At 44.7% G+C, this 26,727-nt stretch overlaps 1 protein-coding gene across 1 annotated transcript; it reads left to right on the forward strand.

Moving 5' to 3' along the window:
* Positions 1 to 22,667: 22,667 nt before the first annotated feature.
* Positions 22,668 to 25,886, forward strand: LOC121753333. The gene is made up of 7 exons (XM_042148597.1): positions 22,668 to 23,083; positions 23,339 to 23,827; positions 23,922 to 24,074; positions 24,498 to 24,626; positions 24,762 to 24,809; positions 24,908 to 25,341; positions 25,473 to 25,886. Exons 1-7 carry the CDS (start codon positions 22,693 to 22,695, stop codon positions 25,791 to 25,793), a joined length of 1,965 nt encoding a protein of 654 aa, XP_042004531.1. The 5' UTR covers positions 22,668 to 22,692; the 3' UTR covers positions 25,794 to 25,886.
* Positions 25,887 to 26,727: the final 841 nt, after the last annotated feature.

The raw sequence follows: 26,727 nt of genomic DNA on the forward strand, positions 1-26,727 counted from the left end.
CTGTACTCTTCGGCTTTGGACGAAGCTGAGAGAAGAGCTATAGCCGATCAGACGAAGAATGACGAGCTTCTGGCTCGTTTAGTGAAGCTGGAGGCCGATATCAAGGACTTAGAGTCCGATAAGAAAGATCTGGATGCCGAGCTGAATACGGCCATTGCTGAGAGGACTGCGTATGAGGATTACATCCGTGTGCGCGGGGGAATGACCGTATCAGAAGTTCAGGAACGAGTTGACGAACTGTGGGAGGAGTATAATGTACTCCGGAGGAACAATGCGCTGGAGAGCTCGGCTTGCCAACAAGTCGTGAAATCATTGCGGCGCTGGGCTTCTCGGTACGACATTGTTCTTGCCCGGCGTCCCTCAATTGAGAGATTCCTCCGGCATATCGCGCCAACAGATGCTCGCACTCCAGATCAAACCTCTGGTTCCCTTGTTCAAAATCCTACTCCCAGCCAACAACGAACTCCGGAACAGCCGGAAACGTCAAGACGAGAACGGGCTCAGGAGCAACCGGAATCGTCAAGACGGGGACGGACTGAAATTCGCCGAGGAGTTGTGACTATGAGCGAGCAAGATCAGCAGATGCTTATTGCAGAGACTCTTCATCGCCGAGGTGTTAGGACTTCTCGGGCTCGGGGAAGAGGCGTTGGGTCGAGGATAGCATCTCGTCGACCTGCTTATTCTTCATCTGTTCGGAACAACCGAACTCGGCTTCCAGAGGATTTTGCAGATAGGTGGCTTAACTTTAGCAACCCTGGACAGTAGAATAGTCCTTTGTAATAGCGTAACGCCATTTTGTAGGGTAGCGGAGTTGTATGCCGAACAAGATTTGATAAATGAAATTTTGTTTTCGCTTCTAACACTGTATTTACAGCTTAGCGAAAAAATTTCATCGTACTTGTCCTCGGTCTTATGAAGTAAACTTCTTTGACCGGACTTGGTCCTTGGTCTGATGAAATAAACATCCTTGACCGGACTCGTCTTTGGTCTGATGAAATAAACATCTTCGACCGGACTCGTCTTTGGTCTGATGAAATAAACATCTTAGACCGGACTCGTCTTTGGTCTGATGAAATAAACATCTTTGACCGGACTCGTCTTTGGTCTGATGAAATAAACATCTTCGACCGGACTCGTCTTTGGTCTGATGAAATAAACATCTTTGACCGGACTTGGTTTGTGTTCTAATTTGGCGATTTTTGTCGCCGGGATCGAACTTTCCCTTGTCCTAATTCGGCGAGTTTTATCGCGTGGATCGGACTTTCCCAGTTAACCGAAGTGGTCTTATGCAGTAAACCTCTTTGACTAGACATGGTCGTCCCCGGTCTTATGAGGTAAACTTCTTTGACCGAACTTGGTCGTCCTAATTCGGCGAGGTTTATCGCGTGGATCGGACTTTCCCTTTGCAGTTCGCTTCAGACGAAGTGCTTATTAAGCTGAATTGCGGTCTTGTATCCTCCTTGGAAGCTTGGACTCACAATCGTTGGCTTATTGCAGTTCGTTTCAGACGGACTGCTTGTTAAGCTGAATTGTGGTCTTATATCCTCCTTAGAAGCTTGGACTCACAATAGTCTTTAATAATCGATCTAAAAAGGGGATCAGTCTTTAAAGAACGATATACCTTGGTACCATTTGTAAGAGACGACAAGCACATAGAGACAAAACACATAGAGAAAAAATGAAAAAGACGAAAGAAAAAGACTTTAAACCTTTTAAAAACGACAAGTAAAAGGTACAAGTAAAAAACAAACAAATAAAAACACATACCCCTATGACCGAACTAGACACGAGACGGACTGACCGGACTTGTCTCTTACAAGTGGAACTTCTTGAGGTTGGAGACGTGCCATGTTCGGGGTACTTGTTCTCCTGACATGTGAGTCAATTTATAAGACCCTTTGCCGAGGACTTCTGACACCCGATATGGACCCTCCCATGTGGGTTCGAGTTTGCCCAGCTTTTCTGCTCGGCTTACTTCGTTGTTTCTCAAGACGAGATCTCCCACTTGAAATTGAAGCTTTTTCACCCTTTGGTTATAATACCGGGCTACTTGCTCCTTATACTTGGCTGCTTTTATGCACGCCAATTCTCTTCTTTCTTCGGCGAGATCTAGTTCGGCTCTCAGTCCGTCGTCATTCATTTCTGAGGAGAAATTTAGAGTTCGGGGACTGGGTACGCCGATCTCCACCGGAATTACGGCTTCAGTGCCGTACACCAGGCTATACGGAGTTTCACCGTTGGAGGTTTTGGGTGTAGTTCGGTAGGACCATAAGACTTGAGGGAGATTTTCTACCCATTGTCCTTTGGCTTGTTCTAACCGAGCTTTTAACCCTTTCACCAGAATCCGGTTCGTTACTTCCGTTTGTCCGTTTGCTTGGGGATGGGAGACCGAAGTGAACCGCTGTTGAATGTTCAGCTCTTGGCACCAATTCTTGAACGTCTTGTCGGTGAACTGAGTCCCATTATCCGAGATGAGGATGTGGGGTATGCCAAATCGGCACACTATGTTCTTCCAGACGAAGTCCAATGCCTTTGAGCTCGTTATCGTAGCTAATGGTTCAGCCTCCACCCACTTCGTGAAGTAGTCCACGGCAACGATAAGGAATTTCATTTGCCGAGGAGCTTGAGGAAGTGGTCCCACTATGTCTATGCCCCATTGCATGAAAGGCCAAGGGCTTTGCATAGTGTGTAGATCGGTCTGCGGCATCCTTGGGACATTTGCATGAATTTGGCACTTCGTACACTTCTTGACGAGCTGCACTGCCTCTTGTACCATGGTTGGCCAATAATATCCCCATCTCAGAACTTTTTTAGCTAAAGCTCTGGCTCCGATGTGGCTACCGCACGATCCTTCATGAACTTCTCTGAGGATGTAGTCCGTCTCTTCTGGTCCTACGCACCGCAATAACGGCTGGAGGTAAGACTTTCTAAAGAGGACTCCTTCATGAAGTTCGTACCGAAGTGCTCGGCACGTGATCTTCCGAGCTTCTCTCTTATCCTCGGGCAATTGTCCTTGATCCAGATACTGCAAGATCGGCGTCATCCAGTTCGGCGAGCTGGATACTGAATGTACCTCGGCTTCATCAATGCTTCGATGCATTAATTCTTCCGCCTTTGAGCTCGGATCTGAGGCCAACTTACTTAAGGTATCTGCTCGGCTATTTTCCGCTCTAGGAATGCGGATTATCCGAAAATAGGAGAAACTCCGGCTGATGCTTCGCGCTTTGTCCAAATACTTCTTCATTCTCTCGTCACGAGCTTCACTTGTACCCAACATGTGATTTACTATGACTTGTGAATCACAATGGACTTTGAGAGATTTGACGAGCAGACTTTGCGCTAACTGGAGTCCGGCCAGGAGGGCTTCGTACTCGGCTTCATTATTAGTAGTGGGGAATAGGAAACGAAGTGAGTAGGTTACCTCGTGTCCGTCGGGAGCGACAAGTAAAATACCAGCTCCACTTCCCATCTTGTTTGAAGCTCCATCTACGAATCCGCTCCAGCAGTCCGGCGGCTCTACTTCGGATTCCAAGGGCTGTGCTAGTTCGGCATTGGCAGAATTCTTCTGTTCGGCAATAACAGGAATTGCTTGATCGAACTTCGCTTCTGCAAGAAAATCTGCCAAGGCTTGTCCCTTGATGGCTTTCCGAGGTAGATATTCAATTGTGTGCTCTCCCAACTCTATAGCCCACTTGGCGATTCTGCCTGATGCTTCTGGCTTGGTCAAAACTTGCCGAAGAGGTAGATCGGTTAAGACGCATACCTTGTGAGCATAGAAGTATGGCCGCAGTCTCCTTGCTGCATTTACTAACGCCAGAGCAATTTTTTCCAGAGGTTGATACCTTGTTTCTGGACCTCTTAATGCTCGGCTTGTAAAGTAGATGGGAAACTGCTTTAGGCCTTCTTCTCGTACAAGCACCGCGCTGATGGTTTGATCCGATGCCGCTAAGTATAAGAATAGTACTTCGGCTTCGGCTGGAGCAGAGAGAATAGGAAGCTCGGCTAGATAACTTTTGAGCTCGTCAAAGGCCTTTTTCTGCTCGGCTCCCCACTCGAACTTTGGTGCCTTTTTCAACACCTTGAAGAACGGCAGTTGCTTTTCGGCTGCTTGGGAAAGGAATCGACTCAGTGCGGCTAGACATCCGGTTAGCCTTTGCACGTCATGTATGGACTTCGGCATTGCCATGTTCTGAACGACTTGAACTTTTGAGGGGTTTGCCTTGAGTCCGTCTTTTGAAACCCAACAACCCAGAAACTTTCCCGAATCTACCAAAAAGGTACACTTTTGGGGATTAAGTTTGAGGTTGGCTTTCTTGAGCACGTTGAGAGTGGACTTGAGGTTGTGCTCGTACTCCGAGGTGCTTTTGCTCTTGACGACTATATCGTCAACATACACTTCGACCTCCTTTCCAATCAGGTGCCGAAAAAGCTTGTCTACCATCCTTTGATAAGTGGCTCCGGCATTCTTTAAACCGAATGGCATCTTTTTATAAGCGAAAATGCCGAAATCAGTAATGAAGGCTGTCTTTGAAGCGTCAATCTCATCCATTAAAACCTGATGGTATCCTTTGTATAGATCAAGAAAACAAAAAATTTCAAAGCCTATCAGAGCTTCTACTTTTTTATCTATGTTCGGAAGGGGATAGCAATCTTTGGGACAGTGCTTATTTAGATCGGTGAAATCTATGCACATCCGCCATCCTCCTTCCTTTTTCTTGATCATGACAGGATTGGCCACCCACGAAGGGTACTTCACTTCGAATAACACATCCGCCTTCAATAATTGACGGACTTCGTCATGGATGACTTGACTTCGTTCTGCCGCAAAGAGTCTTTGCTTCTGTTTTATCGGCCGGACCGAAGGATCAATATTTAAACGATGAGTGATTACCTCGGGGGGCACTCCGGTCATGTCCAACGGAGACCATGCAAAGACGTCTTTGTACTCCTTGAGGAGCTGGATGGTTTTTTCCCGAAGTAGAGGCGTTCCCGCGAAGCCGATCTTAACCGTTCTGGATGGATCGTCTTCGTACAGCTGAACTGTCATCGAGTTCGGCTCATGTATGACTTCGGTCATCGCCTCTGACTCCGGCTGCTGTGATTGCTATGCTTGGTGGTGCCGATCTGACTGCTCGGCACTTCTAAGCGCAATTTGCAGACATTCCTTTGCTCTCTTTTGGTCACCTCGGATGACCGCTATCCCTCCTTTAGTAGGGATCTTGATGGTGAGGTGATAAGTGGAGCAAATGGCCCGAACTGTGTTGAGCCAGTCTCTTCCCAGGATGACGTTGTACGGGGACCGAGCTTTCACCACGAAAAACTCAATCATCGTACTGGAGCTAGTAGGCGCTTTCCCCACCGTGATCGGAAGGCTGATAATACCTTCAGGGCGGGTGTCCTCCTGGGCGAAGCTCTTCAGGGGAAGCGGAGCCGGGCTGAGCCGAGCTGGGTCCACTTCTAGTTTGTCGAAGCACTCTTTAAAAAGAATGCTGACTGACGCTCCTGTATCCACAAACACCCTGTGGATCAGTTTGTTTGCCACTCCGGCTTGGATGACAATGGCGTCTTGGTGAGGAGAGATGGCCGGGACGGGATCAGCATCCGAGAACGTAATCACTTCGTCCTGCTTCAGCCTTTTATGCGTTGGCTCCTCTCGATTGGAGCCCCTGCGCTCTGACTTCAGGGACGACTTGGTCTTCCCGGCTGGGAGAGCGTCAATAGTCAGGATTACTCCATCATATTGCGGCTCGTCATCGTCTTCGGGATCCGGCTGCCTTTTCGGATCCTGAGGAGCGCAGTTCGCACCTCTCTGCTTCTTGTTCTTCTTTGACTGCTTGCTTTGGTATTTTTTCAATGTCCCTGCCCTCACAAGAACATCGATACCTGCAGCCAAGTTTCTGCACTCCTCGGTATCGTGACCGTGGTCTTGATGGTAGGAGCAGTAGTTATCCTGGGGTCGGCGCGCGGCCGATTTCGTCATCCGCTTTGGCTTTTCGAACAGGTCAGAGTGTAGTTCGAAAATTTCCGCTCTCGGCTTGTTCAGCGGTACGAACTGAGCGGGCGGCTTCTCGGGATTGAGACGGGGTCCCAATCTGTCTTGCACCGGAGTCCTTTGAATCCTTTCAAAAGGAGTTCGGCGAGGATGTCCCTGATCGCCAAAAGGAGTTCGGCGAGGATGTCCCTGATCGCTATGATCGGGCTTCCTCCTGTCTCCTCGGGACGATGAGCTGTCTAACGACCGTTTGCGACGGTCTGCCTCATCGGCCCGGGAGTACTGGTCCGCAATGTCCCACATTTCCTGAGCTGTCTGCGGACCGCACTCAACGAGCTTCCTGTAGAGAGCTCCGGGCAGGATTCCATTTTGGAATGCCGAGATGACAAGCAGATCGTTGAGATCGTCTACTTGCAGGCATTCCTTGTGGAATCTTGTCATAAAGTCGCTGATTTTTTCGTCGCGACCTTGACGAATGGAAAGCAGCTGAGCCGAAGTGATTCGGGCTTCCGCTTTCTGAAAGAACCTCCTGTGGAAGGCATCCATTAGATCTCGGTAAGATCTGATGCTGCCCTGGGGGAGGCTATCGAACCACCTTCTCGCGTTCCCGATGAGCAGCTCGGGAAACAGCTTGCACATGTGGACCTCGTTGAGACCCTGGTTCGCCATGTTATACTGATAGCGCCCCAAGAAATCGTGAGGGTCCACGAGCCCGTCGTAAGTCATCGACGGAGTTCGGTAGTTCTGTGGTAGGGGAGTTCGGGTGATGTCGTCCGAGAACGGAGTCTTCAGTGCTCCGTACACGGCGAATCCGATATCTCGTCGGTATGGAGGAGATTGAGTTCTCCTGTGATTCCGGTACCGAGGAAGAACAGGAATATGTCGGGGTTGAGGATTCTTCTTCCTGGAAGACACGGCACTACTGCGGTAGTGACTTTCATGTCTGGATGAGGAAGGAGAATCCTCCGCTTTCGTCTTCGGCTCTTGGCTCTTTTGCAGGAAGGCTAAGAACTCATCCTGCTTCTCAGCCAAGAACAGCTTGACAGCCTCATTCAAATCAGGCTGCTGGGAAGACTCAGTGGGACGATTTTTGGAGCGGCCTGTTCCTTCGCCATGAGAACTGGTGGTGGATTTATCCCTAGGCTGTTTTCCAGACCTATGGGATGGATTGGCTTCCTCCTGGTTCTCACGAGCAGGAATACGGGTACTCTGCGATCTGGTATGCATTTTTTGGGTGGAAAAAATGGATCAAAAATTCGCTTTATCACAAATTTTGTTCTTCGGTTCCCACAGACGGCGCCAGTGATGGATCCGCGAATTTCTGATGTTTGTAAATGCTGGTAGAGAATGAAGATTATGACACAAAGAATTTACGTGGTTCGATTTACTGAAGTAAATCTACGTCCACGGGAAAAAGGGAGGGCAAGATTGTATTGCTTGATCTGTTTTCTACAGCTTACAAATACAAACTTGCTATTTGCTATATGGTGTTTTATCTCTAGAGAGCTTAACCTTCTTCTATCAGATCTAAGTTCTATTTATATCTTGAACTAAGATCGTGGCTTGCATCACCACCCCAAGTCGTGGATGTCGTGTAGGTCATGGCCTAAGATCGTGGATGTAGCGTAGGTCATGGCCTACGATCGTGGCCTGAGTTGACACCACGTGGTAGTGGGTGTGTTGGACATCCTGTATGGGTCCACTAACTCCTTGTTCGGTCGAATACTGAGACCGAACTGCTTTGGTTGCCGATCTGAGAGTAGAGCTTGATGCCGACCTGAGAGCAGAGCTTGATTGGATGGCTTTTACCGAGCTGTAGGCTGAGGCCGAACTCTTTGGTAATGCCGAACTCATACTCCTGCTTTGGTTGCCGATCTGAGAGTAGAGCTTGATGCCGACCTGAGAGCAGAGCTTGATAGGTTGGCTTTTACCGAGCTGTAGGCTGAGGCCGAACTCTTTGGTAATGCCGAACTCATACTCTTCCTTGGGCTTTGGGCTGATGGGCCGTCATTGCTGTTGGGCTTGTTTAGTACGCACCCCATCAATCAATATTCTATTTTTTCTCATTTCTTTACTTTCACGCAAGTCGCAAGAAGCAAAACCCTAAAACCAAAGTCTTGCTCGACAGGAAGCCCCGCGATGGACATTATCGTTGAGATCGCCAAGCTGTGGCCGCCGATTGGTTATGATAGGAAAATCACCCTAATAAAAAAATGTGGCCAACTTAATGAAAATAGAGTAAGTTTTACTCTGGTATCCAGCTATGAAGCTAAGTTTAGATAAGAAAAATAAATGCTAACCAATCACAGGTACCAAGCTGGGGTTAGCTAAGAAGAATAAATGCAAACTAATTTACGGTACAACACATGTCCATCGTCTCACTCGTACGGACAACGCAGGCATTGTTGCTTATTACTCCCTCCGTTCCCAAATAAGAGTCGCTAATTTCCTTTTTGGGTCGTCCCCCATTAAGAGTCACTCTTTATTTTTACCATAAATAGTAGTAGGTCCCACATTCCACTAATTCACTTCACTTACATTTTATTATAAAATCAATATAAAAAAATGGGTCCCACATTCCACTAACTTTTTCAACTAACTTTTCTTTACCTTTCTTAAAACTTGTGCCCGGTCAAACAACGATTTCTATTAGGAGACGGAGGGAGTATTATTGAGGTACTCTCAGGTTCATGGTTTCCCGTTAAATATGCAAACATTTAAATATGAGGTTGTTGGTTTCCATTATTTATGCAGTGTTTAGTTGACAAGGGTTGAAAAAAAGAAAATCTAATTATTAGGATTCCATTATATAATATGCATACATAGTGTAGTTCCAACCTCGTGCTGCCATATGACACGTAATATGCAATATTATAAACACAACTATATTTATGGAAGTTGTAGATGAATTTTCGCAAATTACATTTTAGTTATAGACATATTGCATTTTTTATTTTGAGTTTTGCATTTTAGACATAGACTTTTTATTTTGTATTATATATATAGACGAATTACATTTATATATCGTTTATTTTTCATTGTAAATAATTTATATTTATAATGTAAAACACAACAATATAAAACAATGGCGGACGCAGAAATAAATTTTGGCAGGGGGTTTACTAAATTTTTTCATACTATATACTCCCTCCTTACGCCATTAAATATCTCATTTTTTCCATTTTTGTATGTCCATAGATAAATATCTCATTTCGCTTTTACTATTTTTAATCCTACATCCACTCACATTTATTATAAAACTATTATGCAAAAGTAGGATCCAGATTCACTAAATTTTTCCATCCACTTTTCTTCACAGAGTTAAACAATTTTTTAAAACCCGAACCGGCCAACAATTAGACATCTATTCATAAACGGAGGGATTCTATATGTATATATATTTAAAAAAATCATAATAATAAAATTGTAAAAATCGCATAAATGTCTAATACATAAAATTAATTCAACACAGGTTTTATAAAAAGAATAATAAAGTTGTTGTGTTTGTTTTGCTAATGCAATAAATATCTAATATATAAATATCCATAATTATCTAATACACTGATACTCGTTTGAAATTTGTGGGAGAAACATTCAACATTTTTTTGTTCCGCCGTTTGAAATAAATTTGAATGGAGTAGGGCTGAACATGAGAAAACCCATATCAGTTTTTACTAAATTATTTTTAAATTGAAAAACGGAGAACCAAAAAAAATAAGCTACTAGAAAAGAACATTTATTTTTACTTTGTAAGCATGCCCGTTAGATAGTAGGAGTATACTATTTCGTTATAATGAGTAGTAGTATTATTTTTTAGCTCCACGTTCCGCATTTAAAATTAATTTTGTATTGATCAAATATATATTGATTTAGTTTGAAATAGATATATGTATGCTGTGTAAAATACATATCAATGTTGAACAATATAAGTAAAATGCATATTTATTTTGAACAATACAAATCTATGTTGAACAATAGTTACAATATTTAGATCTATGCTGAATAAAATACAGATTGCTTTTGGCAGTATAGTATACCAAATTCAATTTTCTATGTATATATATCTCTTTTAGAAAACACGAAATTGAACATGCGCATTTTATAAGCGCTGGATCTTAAAATCCAGTGATTCAAATTTGGTTAGTTAACATGGAGTAAAATTTAATTGGAATTTGAATATTGTCCCTAGGAGTTGTAATATAGCCAGAACTAATTTCTAGTGCCGAACCATCAAACCAAAATATAGTTCATTATTAGGTATGAGATACTTCATTTTAAGATCATTTTAGTTCGGTCTTTCTGCAGTGAATTAAAACGGTCTAATAATAAAGTAGGTATAAAATGAAGTACAACAATCTAAAAATGAAGTAAATCAATTGCTTGATTTATTTTATCCACTTGATTATAAAAATGAATGGTTGAAACTTAGTCTCTAGTTCAATCTTTAAAATTTGTTCGACATTAAATACAATTGTGTAAATATATATATAAGGGGATTGGTTATATTGCAAAATACCTGACAAAAAAACTATATTAGTCGTTGATTAATATAAGAAGGGGACTATAGTTTATCTGTTTTCCATTTATGTACTGATATATTAGCCAATACATAATAAAGCGATAACAAATTAATAAGCATTAGTGGCATCATAATGAATATATAATATTATAGTCAACGACGAAGGATTGGGGTCTCTGAATTTTTGGACAATGTACAATTGTCACCTCAAGCTCCATTGCAACCGACACTCCAATCCAAGTGCGTCACTCCGAGTGTTCCAACAACATCTTGAGTCCGGTTGCCATAAGAATGTTAATTCATTTTCCCAACAAAATCTATGTGAATAAATTTGAGCACCATTCAAACGGCTCAATGATGTAATCTTAGATTTTATTCTGTACTAATGACTATGCAATTTGTAATTATAATTATGTAATTTTTTATTTTATATAATTTTAGAATTTAACTATGCAACTTTTTATTGAGTTTAAATTGTGCGGAGTACAAAATATAGGCAAATTGCCAAATAAATCACGACAAACTTTTAAAAATAGTCAATTAATATATTGATGGGGTACGAACTAAACCCTAATGGCAAGCCCAATAACAGTGACGGCCCATCAGCCCAGAGCCCAAGAAAGAGTATCTGTTCGGCACCAAAGAGTTCGGACTCAGCCTACAGCTCGGTAAAAGCCGACCAGTCAAGCTCTCCTCTCAGATCGGCAAGAGCTGATCGGTAAAGTCCAGCAGTTCGGTCTCAGCATTCGACCGAACTAGGAGTTAGTGGACTCATGAAAGGCCTCCACGACCTCCGCTATACCCACGATCTATTTAGTGGTACGAAGCAGTTATTGAGCAGTTATTGCTCACCCACGATCTTGTTAGTGGGGCTGCAAACCACGATCTTAGTTCAATGTATAAATAGAACTTAGATCAGATAGAAAAGGGTTAAGCTCTCTAGAGATAAAATACCATATAGCAAGTCTGTGTTGTAAGCTGTAATCCCAGATCAAGCAATACAATCTTGCCCTCCCTTCTTCCCGTGGACGTAGATTTACTTCAGTAAATCGAACCACGTAAATTCTTTGTGTCGTAATCTTCATTCTCTACCAGCATTTACTAACATCAGAAATTCGCGGGTCCATCACTGGCGCCGTCTGTGGGAACCAGAGAACAAAATTTGTGATAAAGCGAATTTTTGATCCATTTTTTCCACCCAAAAAATGCATACCAGATCGCAGAGTACCCGTATTCCTGCCCGTGAGAACCAGGAGGAAGCCAATCCATCCCATAGGTCTGGAAAACAGCCTAGGGATAAATCCACCACCAGTTCTCATGGCGAAGGAACAAGCCGCTCCAAAAATCGTCCCACTGAGTCTTCCCAGCAGCCCGATTTGAATGAGGCTGTCAAGCAGTTTTTGGAGGCGAAGCAGGAGGAATTCTTAACCTTCCTGCGAAAAAGCCAAAAGCAGCCGGAGACGAAAACGGCGGATTCTCCTTCTCCCTCCGCACAAGAAAGTCACTACCGCAGTAGTGTCGCATCTCCCAGGAGAAAGAATCCCCGTCCCCCACATGTTCCAGTTCCTCCTCGGTACCGGAATCACAGGAGAACTCAATCTCCTCCATACCGACGAGATATCGGATTCGCCGTGTACGGAGCACTGAAGACTCCGTTCTCGGACGACATCACCCGAACTCCCCTACCACAGAACTACCGAACTCCGTCGATGACTTACGATGGGCTCGTGGACCCTCACGATTTCTTGGGGCGCTATCAATATAACATGGCGAACCAGGGTCTCAACGAGGTCCACATGTGCAAGCTGTTTCCCGAGCTGCTCATCGGGAACGCGAGAAGGTGGTTCGATAGCCTCCCCCAGGGCAGCATCAGATCTTACCGAGATCTAATGGATGCCTTCCACAGGAGGTTCTTTCAGAAAGCGGAAGCCCGAATCACTTCGGCTCAGCTGCTTTCCATTCGTCAAGGTCGCGACGAAAAAATCAGCGACTTTATGACAAGATTCCACAAGGAATGCCTGCAAGTAGACGATCTCAACGATCTGCTTGTCATCTCGGCATTCCAAAATGGAATCCTGCCCGGAGCTCTCTACAGGAAGCTCGTTGAGTGCGGTCCGCAGACAGCTCAGGAAATGTGGGACATTGCGGACCAGTACTCCCGGGCCGATGAGGCAGACCGTCGCAAACGGTCGTTAGACAGCTCATCGACCCGAGGAGACAGAAGGAAGCCCGATCATAGCGATCAGGGGCATCCTCGCCGGACTCCATTTGAAAGAATTCAAAGGGCTCCGGTGCAAGACAGATTGGGACCCCGTCTCAATCCCGAGAAGCCGACCGCTCAGTTCGTACCGCTGAACAAGCCGAGAGCGGAAATTTTCGAACTGCACTCTGACCTATTCGAAAAGCCAAAGCGGATGACGAAATCAGCCGCGCGCCGACCACAGGATAGCTACTGCTCCTACCATCAAGACCACGGTCACGATACTGAGGAGTGCAGAAACTTGGCTGCAGGTATCGATGTTCTTGTGAAGGCAGGGACATTGAAAAAATACCGAAGCAAGCAGCCAAAGAAGAATAAAAAGCAGAGTGGTGCGAACTGCGCTCCTCAGGATCCGAAAAGGCAGCCGGATCCCGAAGACGATGACGAGCCGCAATATGATGGAGTAATCCAGACTATTGACGCGCTCCCTGCCGGGAAGACCAAGTCGTCCCTAAAGTCAGAACGCAGAGGCTCCAATCGAGAGGAGCCAACGCATAAAAGGCTGAAGCAGGACGAAGTGATTACGTTCTCGGCTGCTGATCCCGTCCCAGCCATCTCTCCTCACCAAGACGCCATTGTCATCCAAGCCGGAGTGGCAAACAAACTGATCCACAGGGTGTTTGTGGATACAGGAGCGTCGGTTAGCATTCTTTTTAAAGAGTGCTTCGACAAACTAGAAGTGGACCCAGCTCGGCTCAGTCCGGCTCCGCTTCCCCTGAAGAGCTTCACCCAGGAGGACACCCGCCCTGAAGGTATTATCAGCCTTCCGATCACGGTGGGGAAAGCGCCTACTAGCTCCAGTACGATGATTGAGTTTTTCGTGGTGAAAGCTCGGTCCCCGTACAACGTCATCCTGGGAAGAGACTGGCTCAACACAGTTCGGGCCGTTTGCTCCACCTATCACCTCACCATCAAGATCCCTACTAAAGGAGGGATAGCGGTCATCCGAGGTGACCAAAAGAGAGCAAAGGAATGTCTGCAAATTGCGCTTAGAAGTGCCGAGCAGTCAGATCGGCACCACCAAGCATAGCAATCACAGCAGCCGGAGTCTGAGGCGATGACCGAAGTCATACCGGAGCCGAACTCGATGACAGTTCAGCTGTACGAAGACGATCCATCCAGAACGGTTAAGATCGGCTTCGCGGGAACGCCCCTACTTCGGGAAAAAACCATCCAGCTCCTCAAGGAGTATAAAGACGTCTTTGCATGGTCTCCGTTGGACATGACCGGAGTACCCCCCGAGGTAATCACTCATCGGTTAAATATTGATCCTTCAGTACGGCCGATAAAACAGAAGCAAAGACTCTTTGCGGCAGAACGAAGTCAAGTCATCCATGACGAAGTCCGTCAATTATTGAAGGCGGATGTGTTATTCGAAGTGAAGTATCCTTCGTGGGTGGCCAATCCTGTCATGATCAAGAAAAAGGAAGGAGGATGGCGGATGTGCATAGATTTCACCGATCTAAATAAGCACTGTCCCAAAGATTGCTATCCCCTTCCGAACATAGATAAAAAAGTAGAAGCTTTGATAGGCTTTGAAATTTTTTGTTTTCTTGATCTGTACAAAGGATACCATCAAGTTTTAATGGATGAGATTGACGCTTCAAAAACGGCCTTCATTACTGATTTCGGCATTTTCGCTTATAAAAAGATGCCATTCGGTTTAAAGAATGCCGGAGCCACTTATCAAAGGATGGTAGACAAGCTTTTTCGGCACCTGATTGGAAAGGAGGTCGAAGTGTATGTTGACGATATAGTCGTCAAAAGCAAAAGCACTTCGGAGTACGAGCACAACCTCAAGTCCACTCTCAACGTGCTCAAGAAAGCCAACCTCAAACTTAATCCCAAAAAGTGTACCTTTTTGGTAGATTCGGGAAAGTTTCTGGGTTGTTGGGTTTCAAAGGACGGACTCAAGGCAAACCCCTCAAAAGTTCAAGTCGTTCAGAACATGGCAATGCCGAAGTCCATACATGACGTGCAAAGGCTAACCGGATGTCTAGCCGCACTGAATCGATTCCTTTCCCAAGCAGCCGAAAAGCAACTGCCGTTCTTCAAGGTGTTGAAAAAGGCACCAAAGTTCGAGTGGGGAGCCGAGCAGAAAAAGGCCTTTGACGAGCTCAAAAGTTATCTAGCCGAGCTTCCTATTCTCTCTGCTCCAACCGAAGCTGAAGTAATATTCTTATACTTAGCGGCATCGGATCAAACCATCAGCGCGGTGCTTGTACGAGAAGAAGGCCTAAAGCAGCTTCCCATCTATTTTACAAGCCGAGCATTAAGAGGTCCAGAAACCAGGTATCAACCTCTGGAAAAGATTGCTCTGGCATTAGTAAATGCAGCAAGGAGACTGCGGCCATACTTCTATGCTCACAAGGTATGCGTCTTAACTGATCTGCCACTTCGGCAAGTGTTGACCAAACCAGAAGCATCAGGCAGAATCGCCAAGTGGGCCATAGAGCTGGGAGAGCACACAATTGAATATCTACCTCGGAAAGCCATCAAGGGACAAGCCTTGGCAGATTTTCTTGCAGAAGCAAAGTTCGATCAAGCAATTCCTGTTATTGCCGAACATAAGAATTCTGCCAATGCCGAACTAGCACAGCCCTTGGAATTCGAAGTAGAGCCGCCGGACTGCTGGAGCGGATTCGTAGATGGAGCTTCAAACAAGATGGTATTTTACTTGTCGCTCCCGACGGACACGAGGTAACCTACTCACTTCGGTTCCTATTCCCCACTACTAATAATGAAGCCGAGTACGAAGCCCTCCTGGCCGGACTCCAGTTAGCGCAAAGTCTGCTCGTCAAATCTCTCAAAGTCCATTGTGATTCACAAGTCATAGTAAATCACATGTTGGGTACAAGTGAAGCTCGTGACGAGAGAATGAAGAAGTATTTGGACAAAGCGCAAAGCATCAGCCGAAGTTTCTCCTATTTTCGGATAATCCGCATTCCCAGAGCGGAAAATAGCCGAGCAGATACCTTAAGTAAGTTGGCCTCAGATCCGAGCTCAAAGGCGGAAGAATTAATGCATCGAAGCATTGATGAAGCCGAGGTACATTCAGTATCCAGCTCGCCGAACTGGATGACGCCGATCTTGCAGTATCTGGATCAAGGACAATTGCCCGAGGATAAGAGAGAAGCTCGGAAGATCACGTGCCGAGCACTTCGGTACGAACTTCATGAAGGAGTCCTCTTTAGAAAGTCTTACCTCCAGCCGTTATTGCGGTGCGTAGGACCAGAAGAGACGGACTACATCCTCAGAGAAGTTCATGAAGGATCGTGCGGTAGCCACATCGGAGCCAGAGCTTTAGCTAAAAAAGTTCTGAGATGGGGATATTATTGGCCAACCATGGTACAAGAGGCAGTGCAGCTCGTCAAGAAGTGTACGAAGTGCCAAATTCATGCAAATGTCCCAAGGATGCCGCAGACCGATCTATACACTATGCAAAGCCCTTGGCCTTTCATGCAATGGGGCATAGACATAGTGGGACCACTTCCTCAAGCTCCTCGGCAAATGAAATTCCTTATTGTTGCCGTGGACTACTTCACGAAGTGGGTGGAGGCTGAACCATTAGCTACGATAACGAGCTCAAAGGCATTGGACTTCGTCTGGAAGAACATAGTGTGCCGATTTGGCATACCCCACATCCTCATCTCGGATAATGGGACTCAGTTCACCGACAAGACGTTCAAGAATTGGTGCCAAGAGCTGAACATTCAACAGCGGTTCACTTCGGTCTCCCATCCCCAAGCAAACGGACAAACGGAAGTAACGAACCGGATTCTGGTGAAAGGGCTAAAAGCTCGGTTAGAACAAGCCAAAGGACAATGGGTAGAAAATCTCCCTCAAGTCCTATGGTCCTACCGAACTACGCCCAAAACCTCCAACGGTGAAACTCCGTATAGTCTGGTGTACGGCACTGAAGCCGTAATTCCGGTGGAGATCGGCGTACCCAGTCCCCGAACTCTAAATTTCTCCTCAGAAATGAATGACGACGGACTAAGAGCAGAACTAGATCTCGCCGAAGAAAGAAGAGAATTGGCGTGCATAAAAGCAGCCAAGTATAAGGAGCAAGTAGCCCGGTATTATAACCAAAGGGTGAAAAAGCTTCAATTTCAAGTGGGAGATCTCGTCTTGAGAAACAACGAAGTAAGCCGAGCAGAAAAGCTGGGCAAACTCGAACCCACATGGGAGGGTCCGTATCGGGTGTCAGAAGTCCTCGGCAAAGGGTCTTATAAATTGACTCACATGTCAGGAGAACAAGTACCCCGAACATGGCACGTCTCCAACCTCAAGAAGTTCCACTTGTAAGAGACAAAGTCCGGTCAGTCTGTCTTGTGTCTAGTTCGGTCATAGGGGTACATGTTTTTATTTGTTTGTTTTTTACTTGTACCTTTTACTTGTCGTTTTATAAAAAGTTTAAGGTTTTTTCTTTCATCTTTTTCATTTTTTCTCTATGTGTTTTGTCTCTATGTGCTTGTCGTCTCTTACAAATGGTACCAAGGTATATCGTTCTTTAAAGACTGATCCCCTTTTTAGATCGATCATTAAAGACTATTGTGAGTCCAAGCTTCTAAGGAGGATATAAGACCACAATTCAGCTTAACAAGCAGTCCGTCTGAAACGAACTGCAATAAGCCAACGATTGTGAGTCCAAGCTTCTCAGGAAGATACAAGACCACAATTCGGCTTAAGAAATAAGCACTTCGTCTGAAACGAACTGCAATAAGGGAAAGTCCGATCCACGCGATAAACCTCGCCGAATTAGGACGACCAAGTTCGGTCAAAGAAGTTTACCTCATAAGACCGGGGACGACCACGTCTAGTCAAAGAGGTTTACTGCATAAGACCACTTCGGTTAACTGGGAAAGTCCGATCCACGCGATAAAACTCGCCGAATTAGGACAAGGGAAAGTTCGATCCCGGCGACAAAAATCGCCAAATTAGAACACAAAGACGAGTCCGGTCAAAGATGTTTATTTCATCAGACCAAAGACGAGTCCGGTCAAAGATGTTTATTTCGTCAGACCAAAGACGAGTCCGGTCAAAGATGTTTATTTCATCAGACCAAAGACGAGTCCGGTCAAAGATGTTTATTTCATCGGACCAAAGACGAGTCCGGTCAAAGATGTTTATTTCATCAGACCAAAGACGAGTCCGGTCAAAGATGTTTATTTCATCAGACTAAAGACGAGTCCGGTCAAAGATGTTTATTTCATCAGACCAAAGACGAGTCCGGTCAAAGATGTTTATTTCATCAGACCAAGGACCAAGTCCGGTCAAAGAAGTTTACTTCATGAGACCAAGGACCAAGTCCGGTCAAAGAAGTTTACTTCATAAGACCGAGGACAAGTACGATGAAATTTTTTCGCTAAGCTGTAAATACAGTGTTAGAAGCGAAAACAAAATTTCATTTTTCAAATCTTGTTCGGCATACAACTCCGCTACCCTACAAAATGGCGTTACGCTATTACAAAGGACTATTCTACTGTCCAGGGTTGCTGAAGTTAAGCCACCTATCTGCAAAATCCTCTGGAAGCCGAGTTCGGTTGTTCCGAGCAGATGAAGAATAAGCAGGTCGACGAGATGCTATCCTCGACCCAACGCCTCTTCCCCGAGCCCGAGAAGTCCTAACACCTCGGCGATGAAGAGTCTCTGCAATAAGCATCTGCTGATCTTGCTCGCTCATAGTCACAACTCCTCGGCGAATTTCAGTCCGTCCCTGTCTTGACGATTCCGGTTGTTCCTGAGCCCGTTCTCGTCTTGACGTTTCCGGCTGTTCCGGAGTTCGTTGTTGACTTGGAGTAGGATTTTGAACAAGGGAACCAAAGGCTTGATCTGGAGTGCGAGCATCTGTTGGCGGGAAATGCCTAAGGAATCTCTCGATTGCGGGACGCCGGGAAAGAATGATGTCGTACCGAGAAGCCCAGCGCCGCAATGATTTCACAACTTGTTGGCAAGCCGAGCTCTCCAGCGCATTGTTCCTCCGGAGTACATGATATTCCTCCCACAGTTCGTCAACTCGACTCTGAACATCTGATATGGTCACTCCCCCGCGCACACGGATGTAATCCTCGTACGCAGTCCTCTCAGCAATGGTCGTATTCAGCTCGGCCTCCAGATCCTTCTTATCGGACTCTAAGTCCTTATTATCGGCCTCCAGCTTCACTAAACGAGCCAGAAGCTCGTCATTCCTCGTCTGATCGGCTATAGCTCTTTTCTCAGCTTCGTCTAAAGCCGAAGAGTACAGCCGTTTCCAGTGAAGTATCTCCATCTCCTTGAGTACAAAGCAGCTATATTAGTTCGGCAGCTGTACCGAGCAGATAGTAAAATACAACAGGAATAAAGGCGAGTACGAAAAGCTATACGAAGACAAGTGTGGAGAATTTTTCATTCACAAGGAAAATCTTTTACACTAGGAGGGCTTCAAGGCCATTTTACAAGGAAGAAACTAGACTAAGAGAAGGGAGACGAAATCATACTCCACCAGCTTCGTCTCCGGCTCCTTGGTCTGGTTCAGCTTCTTTCTCCTGAGCTACCTCAGCCTCGGCCTCGCCTCCTGCCGGCCTCGCCTCCGCCTCCTGATCGGCTTCCTTCTCCGGATGCCCAGCCCGCTCGACTTCGGCCTCCAGCTCCAGCGGCTCGGCCTCACCCTCTCCGTTGTAAGTCGAAGCGGGTGAAACGGGTCCCACGGAGGCAAAGATAGCCTCCAGGTTCTCGTCCCGATCAGCTCGACAACTCCGGACTCGGTCTGCAGAAAGCAGGACCGAGGATGAAGCGAGCTCCTCAAGGAGCGGCAGATTCTGAAGCCGAGCTGCTATCTCTCGGCTGTACAGAGGCAGCACGACGTCGGCCCCCTGCTCGCCCTTATCGGTAATTAGCCTTACCAGACTACCGACAAAGGCCGAGAACTGGCTGCTCAAAAAGAGTTTCTCCGTGTAAACACGGAGAGCCTCCCCCTGGGCAGCCACGGCGGCAGCCTCCCTCCGTTTCGTCTGCTCTCGCTGGATGACGAGCTGGTTTTTGGCAAACTGAGCTTCATCCTGGGCCGAAATCCTAGCAGCTCTGGCCTTCTCAAAGTTAGCCTCAGCCTGTTCGGCCCGATGACAAGCAGCCGCCAACTTCCTCTGCATCTCAGCATAGTCATTGGACGCTTTGGAGAGTTCGACGGCGACGAGCTTGGAGAGCATATCGTTCCTCTGAAAATGGATAAAGAAAAAAGTCAACAAAGGGGCCACAAAAAATACAGGAAAAAAGCAAGGCCAGAAAATCAAGAAGAGAATTCACCTCGGCGAAGTCCGTGGGCCATAAAAACGGCTCACAGATATGTTCCGAAGGAGGCGCCAAGACCACATCTTTCTCTGGCGCTCTCGGGGGCTTCTGGGCCTTCCCCTTCCCCTTTGCCGAAGTCGACTCCGGCTTCTTCGGATCCGAAGAGGTTTTTTGCCTTTTCGGAGTCCTCTCGGCATCAGACGCCGAGCTGGTGGTTTTCGGCCTCTCCGGCTCCTTGGACTCCGAAGATTTGCGGCTAGCCTTATTCAGCATGTACACTGCCAAAAAGCAAGAAAGCAAAGTCAGATTTTCTTCGTTAAAGCAGTAGAGCATAAAGATAAAGAGAAATCCTCACCCTCGGCCTCTTCGTCCGAAGACGAGATGTCGAACACGACGTCGCCCTTGACGAGCTCAGACTCCGTGTATTGTTTCCTAACTATGGGAATCTTGTTGAGCTCGCCATCGAGCTCGTCCAACGGTTCAGGCCGAGGATGACGGATAACGGACTCCGGCCCTCTCCAGGGAAAACTAGGAGCCGCGGTCCTATCATAGTAGAAGAAGCGATTTTGCCACTTCGGCCACTTCGTTTTACAAAAGGCCCTAAAGGGCTGTACAGGGATCAAGTAAAACCAAGACCCCTTCCTCTTAAATTGAAAGAATTTAAGGATCGCCTTCAAAGACAAATCCCTTCCTAACCTACGGAGTTCGGCAGCGAAGGCCGACAAGTGCCTCCAAGAGTTCGGAGTCACCTGGCCTAAAGGAAGCTGAAAAAAATCTAGTAAATCTATAAAGGCAGAAGGGAGGGGGAAACGAAGCCCGCATTCTAAGCAGGCTTCGTACACGGTGGCGTAACCCTCCGGCGGGGAGTCAGCCCTATGATCACCGTCAGGTACCACCGCCCTCCCCCCAGGAAAAAAGTATTTTTCGGGTAGGGATATCACAGTATCCTTACTCAAAATACTATGGAAATACTCTACGGTCTTCTCCCCGGACTCTTTCCGGCTAGAAGACCCCTTGCCCCCTTTCCTACCGCTACCCGACTCCGAAGAAGAAATAGAAGCCATTTTTCTTACTTTTTGAAGGTGAAGAAAGTCTGAAGAAGCTCTTGAAAGCGGAAGAAAATTTCTCGAGAAAGAGAGAGTATAGAAGACGCAACAGCAAAAGTGTTCAAATGAGGAAGAAAGAGCATATTTATCAGATTCGGGAAAGATTTCGAAATCGTTGCGCCGTTTCAAATCCCACCTTTTCAGGATTCAACGGCCGGATTTTACTGTCGCATTTAATGCGGCCACGCGCAAGGCACGTCCCCTGACGTCAGCCTCCCCCGTACCTTTATCAAAATGCCGAAGTGTCTCGCTTCGCCGAAGTGATTCACTTCGCTTTTCGGGGGGGGTAGTGATGGGGTACGAACTAAACCCTAATGGCAAGCCCAATAACAGTGACGGCCCATCAGCCCAGAGCCCAAGAAAGAGTATCTGTTCGGCACCAAAGAGTTCGGACTCAGCCTACAGCTCGGTAAAAGCCGACCAGTCAAGCTCTCCTCTCAGATCGGCAAGAGCTGATCGGTAAAGTCCAGCAGTTCGGTCTCAGCATTCGACCGAACTAGGAGTTAGTGGACTCATGAAAGGCCTCCACGACCTCCGCTATACCCACGATCTATTTAGTGGTACGAAGCAGTTATTGAGCAGTTATTGCTCACCCACGATCTTGTTAGTGGGGCTGCAAACCACGATCTTAGTTCAATGTATAAATAGAACTTAGATCAGATAGAAAAGGGTTAAGCTCTCTAGAGATAAAATACCATATAGCAAGTCTGTGTTGTAAGCTGTAATCCCAGATCAAGCAATACAATCTTGCCCTCCCTTCTTCCCGTGGACGTAGATTTACTTCAGTAAATCGAACCACGTAAATTCTTTGTGTCGTAATCTTCATTCTCTACCAGCATTTACTAACATCAGAAATTCGCGGGTCCATCATATATCATAATTTTTGAATTTTTTCCCATTATCCCATTGATGTATATCTGAGGGAAATTTTTTATGATTTGGAAGTAAACAAAATTTAGCCTAATTTATATTCTATATATTTTTATATCAAAGTTATTGGCTTTTATGAGTGGTATACAATTTTGCAAAATAGAAAAAGTTTCAGCATCTAGATCATACTCCCTCCATCCCACTTAAGATGTCCATCTTTTATTTTTAATTTGTCTCACTCAAAATGTCCACTTTCTATATTTGAAAATAAATATCTCTCTCCATTCTCTTTATTAAAATATTCAATTACTATTTTTCTTACATTATTTGGGACGGAGGGAGTACTACATAATTCTCTCTCAAATTAATCTATAATGGGACAATTAAGAAAAATATCAAACTTGTGATATAGATGATATTTTTAAAGTTGAGGAATTAACTAAAATTTAACCAAACTTTGTGATATTTTGACGGTTTGACCTTAAATATAATCAAATTTAAAATTACATTAATTAAGAAATTGACGGTTTTGACGTTTCTTTGTATAAAAGTAGTTGGCGGATCATTTACTACAGCAGGTACAACTATTATTGCAAAGAGCTTATATATATTCAATACGTACAACATATATGTAAAATTGCAAATCTATAGTGTGCGTTAATTAGTTGATAGAGTCATGTTTGAATTAATGGCTTTTTCAGAAGTGAAATATGAATGGCAGTGTAGTGTGAACGTAGCAAACTTTGTGACAGTGCGGCCGAGCAGTGAGGGAGATGATAAAACAAACGAATTCAAAGTCTGGAAAAAGCAGATGATTTTCCTTCTAGAGAGCCAGGGTGTGATGGGGTTCGTCAACGGTGAAATTGTGGCACCGACGGGCTTCGCCAGCTTTGAGCAGTACTCTTTGTGGAGCAGAACGGATAGACTTGTCAAAGGATGGATTCTTGGATCGATCGGAACAGACGTGCTTCACCAACTGCAGGGTTGTGAAACTGCAAGGGACGTATGGCTACAATTACTAGACAAAATTTTCAAACAAGAAGACGAAGAAGAAGAAGAAATGACCGGTCAGTTTTCATTTTCTCTCCAATTTCCCTCATTTGAATTGAATAGTGATTAGCTATTAGGATGGCTGAGGGGAGGAAGAATTGGTTTCGTTTGTTAACCAAATTGGTTTATCAAATAAAAAATACCTTTTAATATTTTTGGTTTTTTTATATCAATCCAAGCATTTTTTTCCCCACCCTTAGATTATTCAGCGTCATCTCAAATAATCAAACATGAACATACATGATTAAAAAATAACAGAGAATATTGTGCAGGTGACGAGTATGACAGATATTTGCCACTATACCAGGCAATAATGAGAGATAACTGGCAGTCCACTAAGCATAACTTCCCAGACATAAACGACCTATGCACCACCTTTATATCTTCACGTTTGGATACAATTCTGCACATAGCCGTTTTGACAGGAAATGCAAACGATTTAGTGATCAAGATGGTGGAAATAATACCACCAGAGGCGCTGGCCCTCATGGATTCCAAAGGGGAAACTGCCTTACACAAAGCTGCCAAGGTTGGAAATACAGCAGCAGCAACTGCTTTGGTTGACAGAAATCCAAATTTACTGCATGTTATGAACAATTATAATGAGTTGCCAGTGGTCATAGCAGCTGGAAATTACCAAAAGAAAACGTTAGAATATTGGATATTGCAGCACGAGACCAACTCCAGCAATCACCCTTCTATATTTCTGGGTCAAATTGGAATCAGGGTCTTGAATGCAATAATATCTTCCGAATATTTTGGTGAGTTCCAAATTAATTGCTTCAGTGCTCTAATATATATTATACACATTTCATACCATAACTGAATTATATGTATATCCTTGTTTATAATTAGATATTGCATTGGATTTGACTCTCAAATACCCAAATGTGGCTCAAATGGTAGATTATGAGACCGGTAATTACGCACTATCAATCATTGCTCAGAACGACTCCTTATTCTCAAGGACAGGAGCTTTCACCTGGTGGCAACAGTTTGTTTACCATTGTAAGTACTCTCTCCATCCATGAATAGTGGTCTCATTTCTTTTCGCTACGGTTTTAAAAAATGTTTAGAAAATGGGTAAAAGTTATTAGAATATGAGTCTCACTTGCGTATATTAGTTTTAAATGATATGTGAGTGAAATGATTAGTGGAATGTGGGGTCTCACCATTTATAGTAATTATGAATTGAGACTCATATTCGCTGACGGACCAAAATAAAAAAAAATGGGACTCCTATTCACAAACGGAATGAGTACATACTTACCATTACAAGGTGCAACTAAAATATAAAATTAAGCTATGCTCTTTAATCACGATTTCAATTTTCCAATTAATTGATCCTCAAAAAATGATAATTTCTCATGTCTGTTGTCGACAAACAGCATTTGTTTAATGCATAAAAATTTATTGTCTGAATACATGTAGGTATTAGTGTAAAAACCAATTCTGAAGCGGAAACTGGTCGCACGACACATGATGTAACCCATGACATTGAAAGTTCAAATAACCATGGTGCAGCGCATAGGATGTACTTGTTTCACATTATCTCTCGAGGAAAGCTACACTTCTTTTTTCCATTATATATATATCGCTCATACTTTACAAAGTCCTTTTCAAATTTGTAATGCTTATTAGAATCTGTTGTTGGTTGTGACATAAATCTAAGATCCTTGTTGGGTTGATTTACAGTATGGAAGAAGTTGGAAGACATGATTTGGTATGTCACCGAAAATTTAGGTAACAATTTAGTCTGGGCATGGTTATCACTCCACACTCATCTTGTTTATGTGGTAATGTAGTAATTAATTCTAATAGTTTATTGGTTAATTCATCAGTGCCTAAAGTGAAGGAGCTGAAGGAGAAGAAATCAGCGCGTGCACAAGCACTACAACTAGCGAAGCACTTGTGCGACCAAATAAGAATTTTGCCTGGAAATAAGGCTAATCCGATATTTGCGAAATCTTTACAAAAGGCTGCATTCTATGGGATTAGTGAGCTTGTGGAAATGATAATGGACATATGCCCTTGGGCTATTTTATATCGCGATACTGAAGGCAGGGATATGTTTATGCTGGCAGCGACCTATCGCTTTGAAAATGTTATCAACCTCTTATATAATATGAACGACAGCAAATATTTATTTTGGGGCATCAGCGACAATCAGAAAAACAATTTAATGCACATATGTGGAAAATTATCCCCATCTGACAGGCTCAATCTTGTAGCTGGTCCTGCTCTACAAATGCAGCGTGAATTGCAGTGGTTTAAGGTACCATTTCAAATCAAATCCCAATTACTTTTCAACATTTTTAAAACGTGAACTGTAAGAATAGTAGTAGCAGCTAACTAGAAAAAAAGAAGAATTAATATACATAACAAAATAGTCACTTTGAAAAACAGGAGATGGAAAATATTGTCCCTGCTCCACGCAGAACATGTCGCAATGACGAAGACCAAACTCCACAGATGATATTCACAAAGGAGCACGAAAAGCTAAAAGAAGCTGGAGAGAAGTGGATGAAAGACACAGCTAATGCATGCACCATCGTGGCAGCACTAATTGCAACAGTCATGTTCGCTGCAGCTTTCACTGTTCCTGGTGGGATTGAAGAAGCATCCGGCAAGCCACTTCTGTCAAACAAACCTCCATTCATGTTGTTTGCAGTGTCGGATTCCATATCCTTGTTCACTGATGGGGTACGTACTAAACAAGCCCAATAGCAGTGACGGCCCATCAGCCCAAAGCCCAAGGAAGAGTATCAGTTCGGCATTACCAAAGAGTTCGGCCCCAGCCTACAGCTCGGTAAAAGCCGACCAATCAAGCTCTACTCTCAGATCGGCAAAAGCTGCTCGGCAATAGTTCAGCAGTTCGGTCTCATTATTCGACCGAACTGGGAGATAGTGGTGTCAACTCATGCAGGATCTCATGCAGGATAGCGGACCAAACAAAGAGATAGTGGACCCATGCAGGATCTCATGACCTCCACGACATCCACGACCTAATTACTGATGATGTAAGCCACGACCTAATTAGTGATGATGTAAGCCACGACCTAGTTAGTGGTGATGCAAGCCACGATCTTAGTTCAATGTATAAATAGAACTTAGATCAGATAGACTAGAGGAGAAAAGAGAGCTCTCTAGACATCAAATATCATATAGCAAGTCTGTATTTGTAAGCTGGTAAACCAGATCAAGCAATACAATCTTGCCCTCCTTTCTTCCCGTGGACGTAGATTTACCTCAGTAAATCGAACCACGTAATTCCTTGTGTCGTGATCTATATTTATTACCTGCATTTACTACCATCAAAAATTCGCCCAACCATCACTGGCGCCGTCTGTGGGAAACAGAGAACCAAATTTGTGATAAAGCGAATTTTTGACCCTTTTTCCACCCCAAAAAAAAAAATGCATACCAGATCACGTAACACCCATAATACCGTTCGTGATAACCATGAGGAAGCTAGTCCAGCCCGCAGGTCTGGAAAACAGCCTCGGGAGAAATCTACTTCCAGTTCTCACGGAGAAGGAACAAACCGCTCAAAGACTCATCGCACCGAGTCTTCCCAGCAGCCCGATTTGAACGAGGCTGTCAAGTTGTTTTTGGCCGAGAAGCAGGAAGAGTTCTTAATTTTCCTGCAAAAGGGCCAAAA

Source organism: Salvia splendens, chromosome 10 (genome assembly GCF_004379255.2).
Source record: "Salvia splendens isolate huo1 chromosome 10, SspV2, whole genome shotgun sequence".
In the NCBI taxonomy this organism is placed as follows: domain Eukaryota; kingdom Viridiplantae; phylum Streptophyta; class Magnoliopsida; order Lamiales; family Lamiaceae; genus Salvia; species Salvia splendens.

What these genes read in the sequence shown, in the direction of transcription:
- LOC121753333 (XM_042148597.1), top strand. Translation starts at nt 22,693, where the DNA reads ATGTTTGAATTAATGGCTTTTTCAGAAGTGAAATATGAATGGCAGTGT. An exon ending in GCAACAGTTTGTTTACCATT is followed by an intron (nt 24,075 to 24,497) that starts GTAAGTACTCTC and finishes GAATACATGTAG; the next exon opens with GTATTAGTGTAAAAACCAAT. An exon ending in GTGAATTGCAGTGGTTTAAG is followed by an intron (nt 25,342 to 25,472) that starts GTACCATTTCAA and finishes TTTGAAAAACAG; the next exon opens with GAGATGGAAAATATTGTCCC.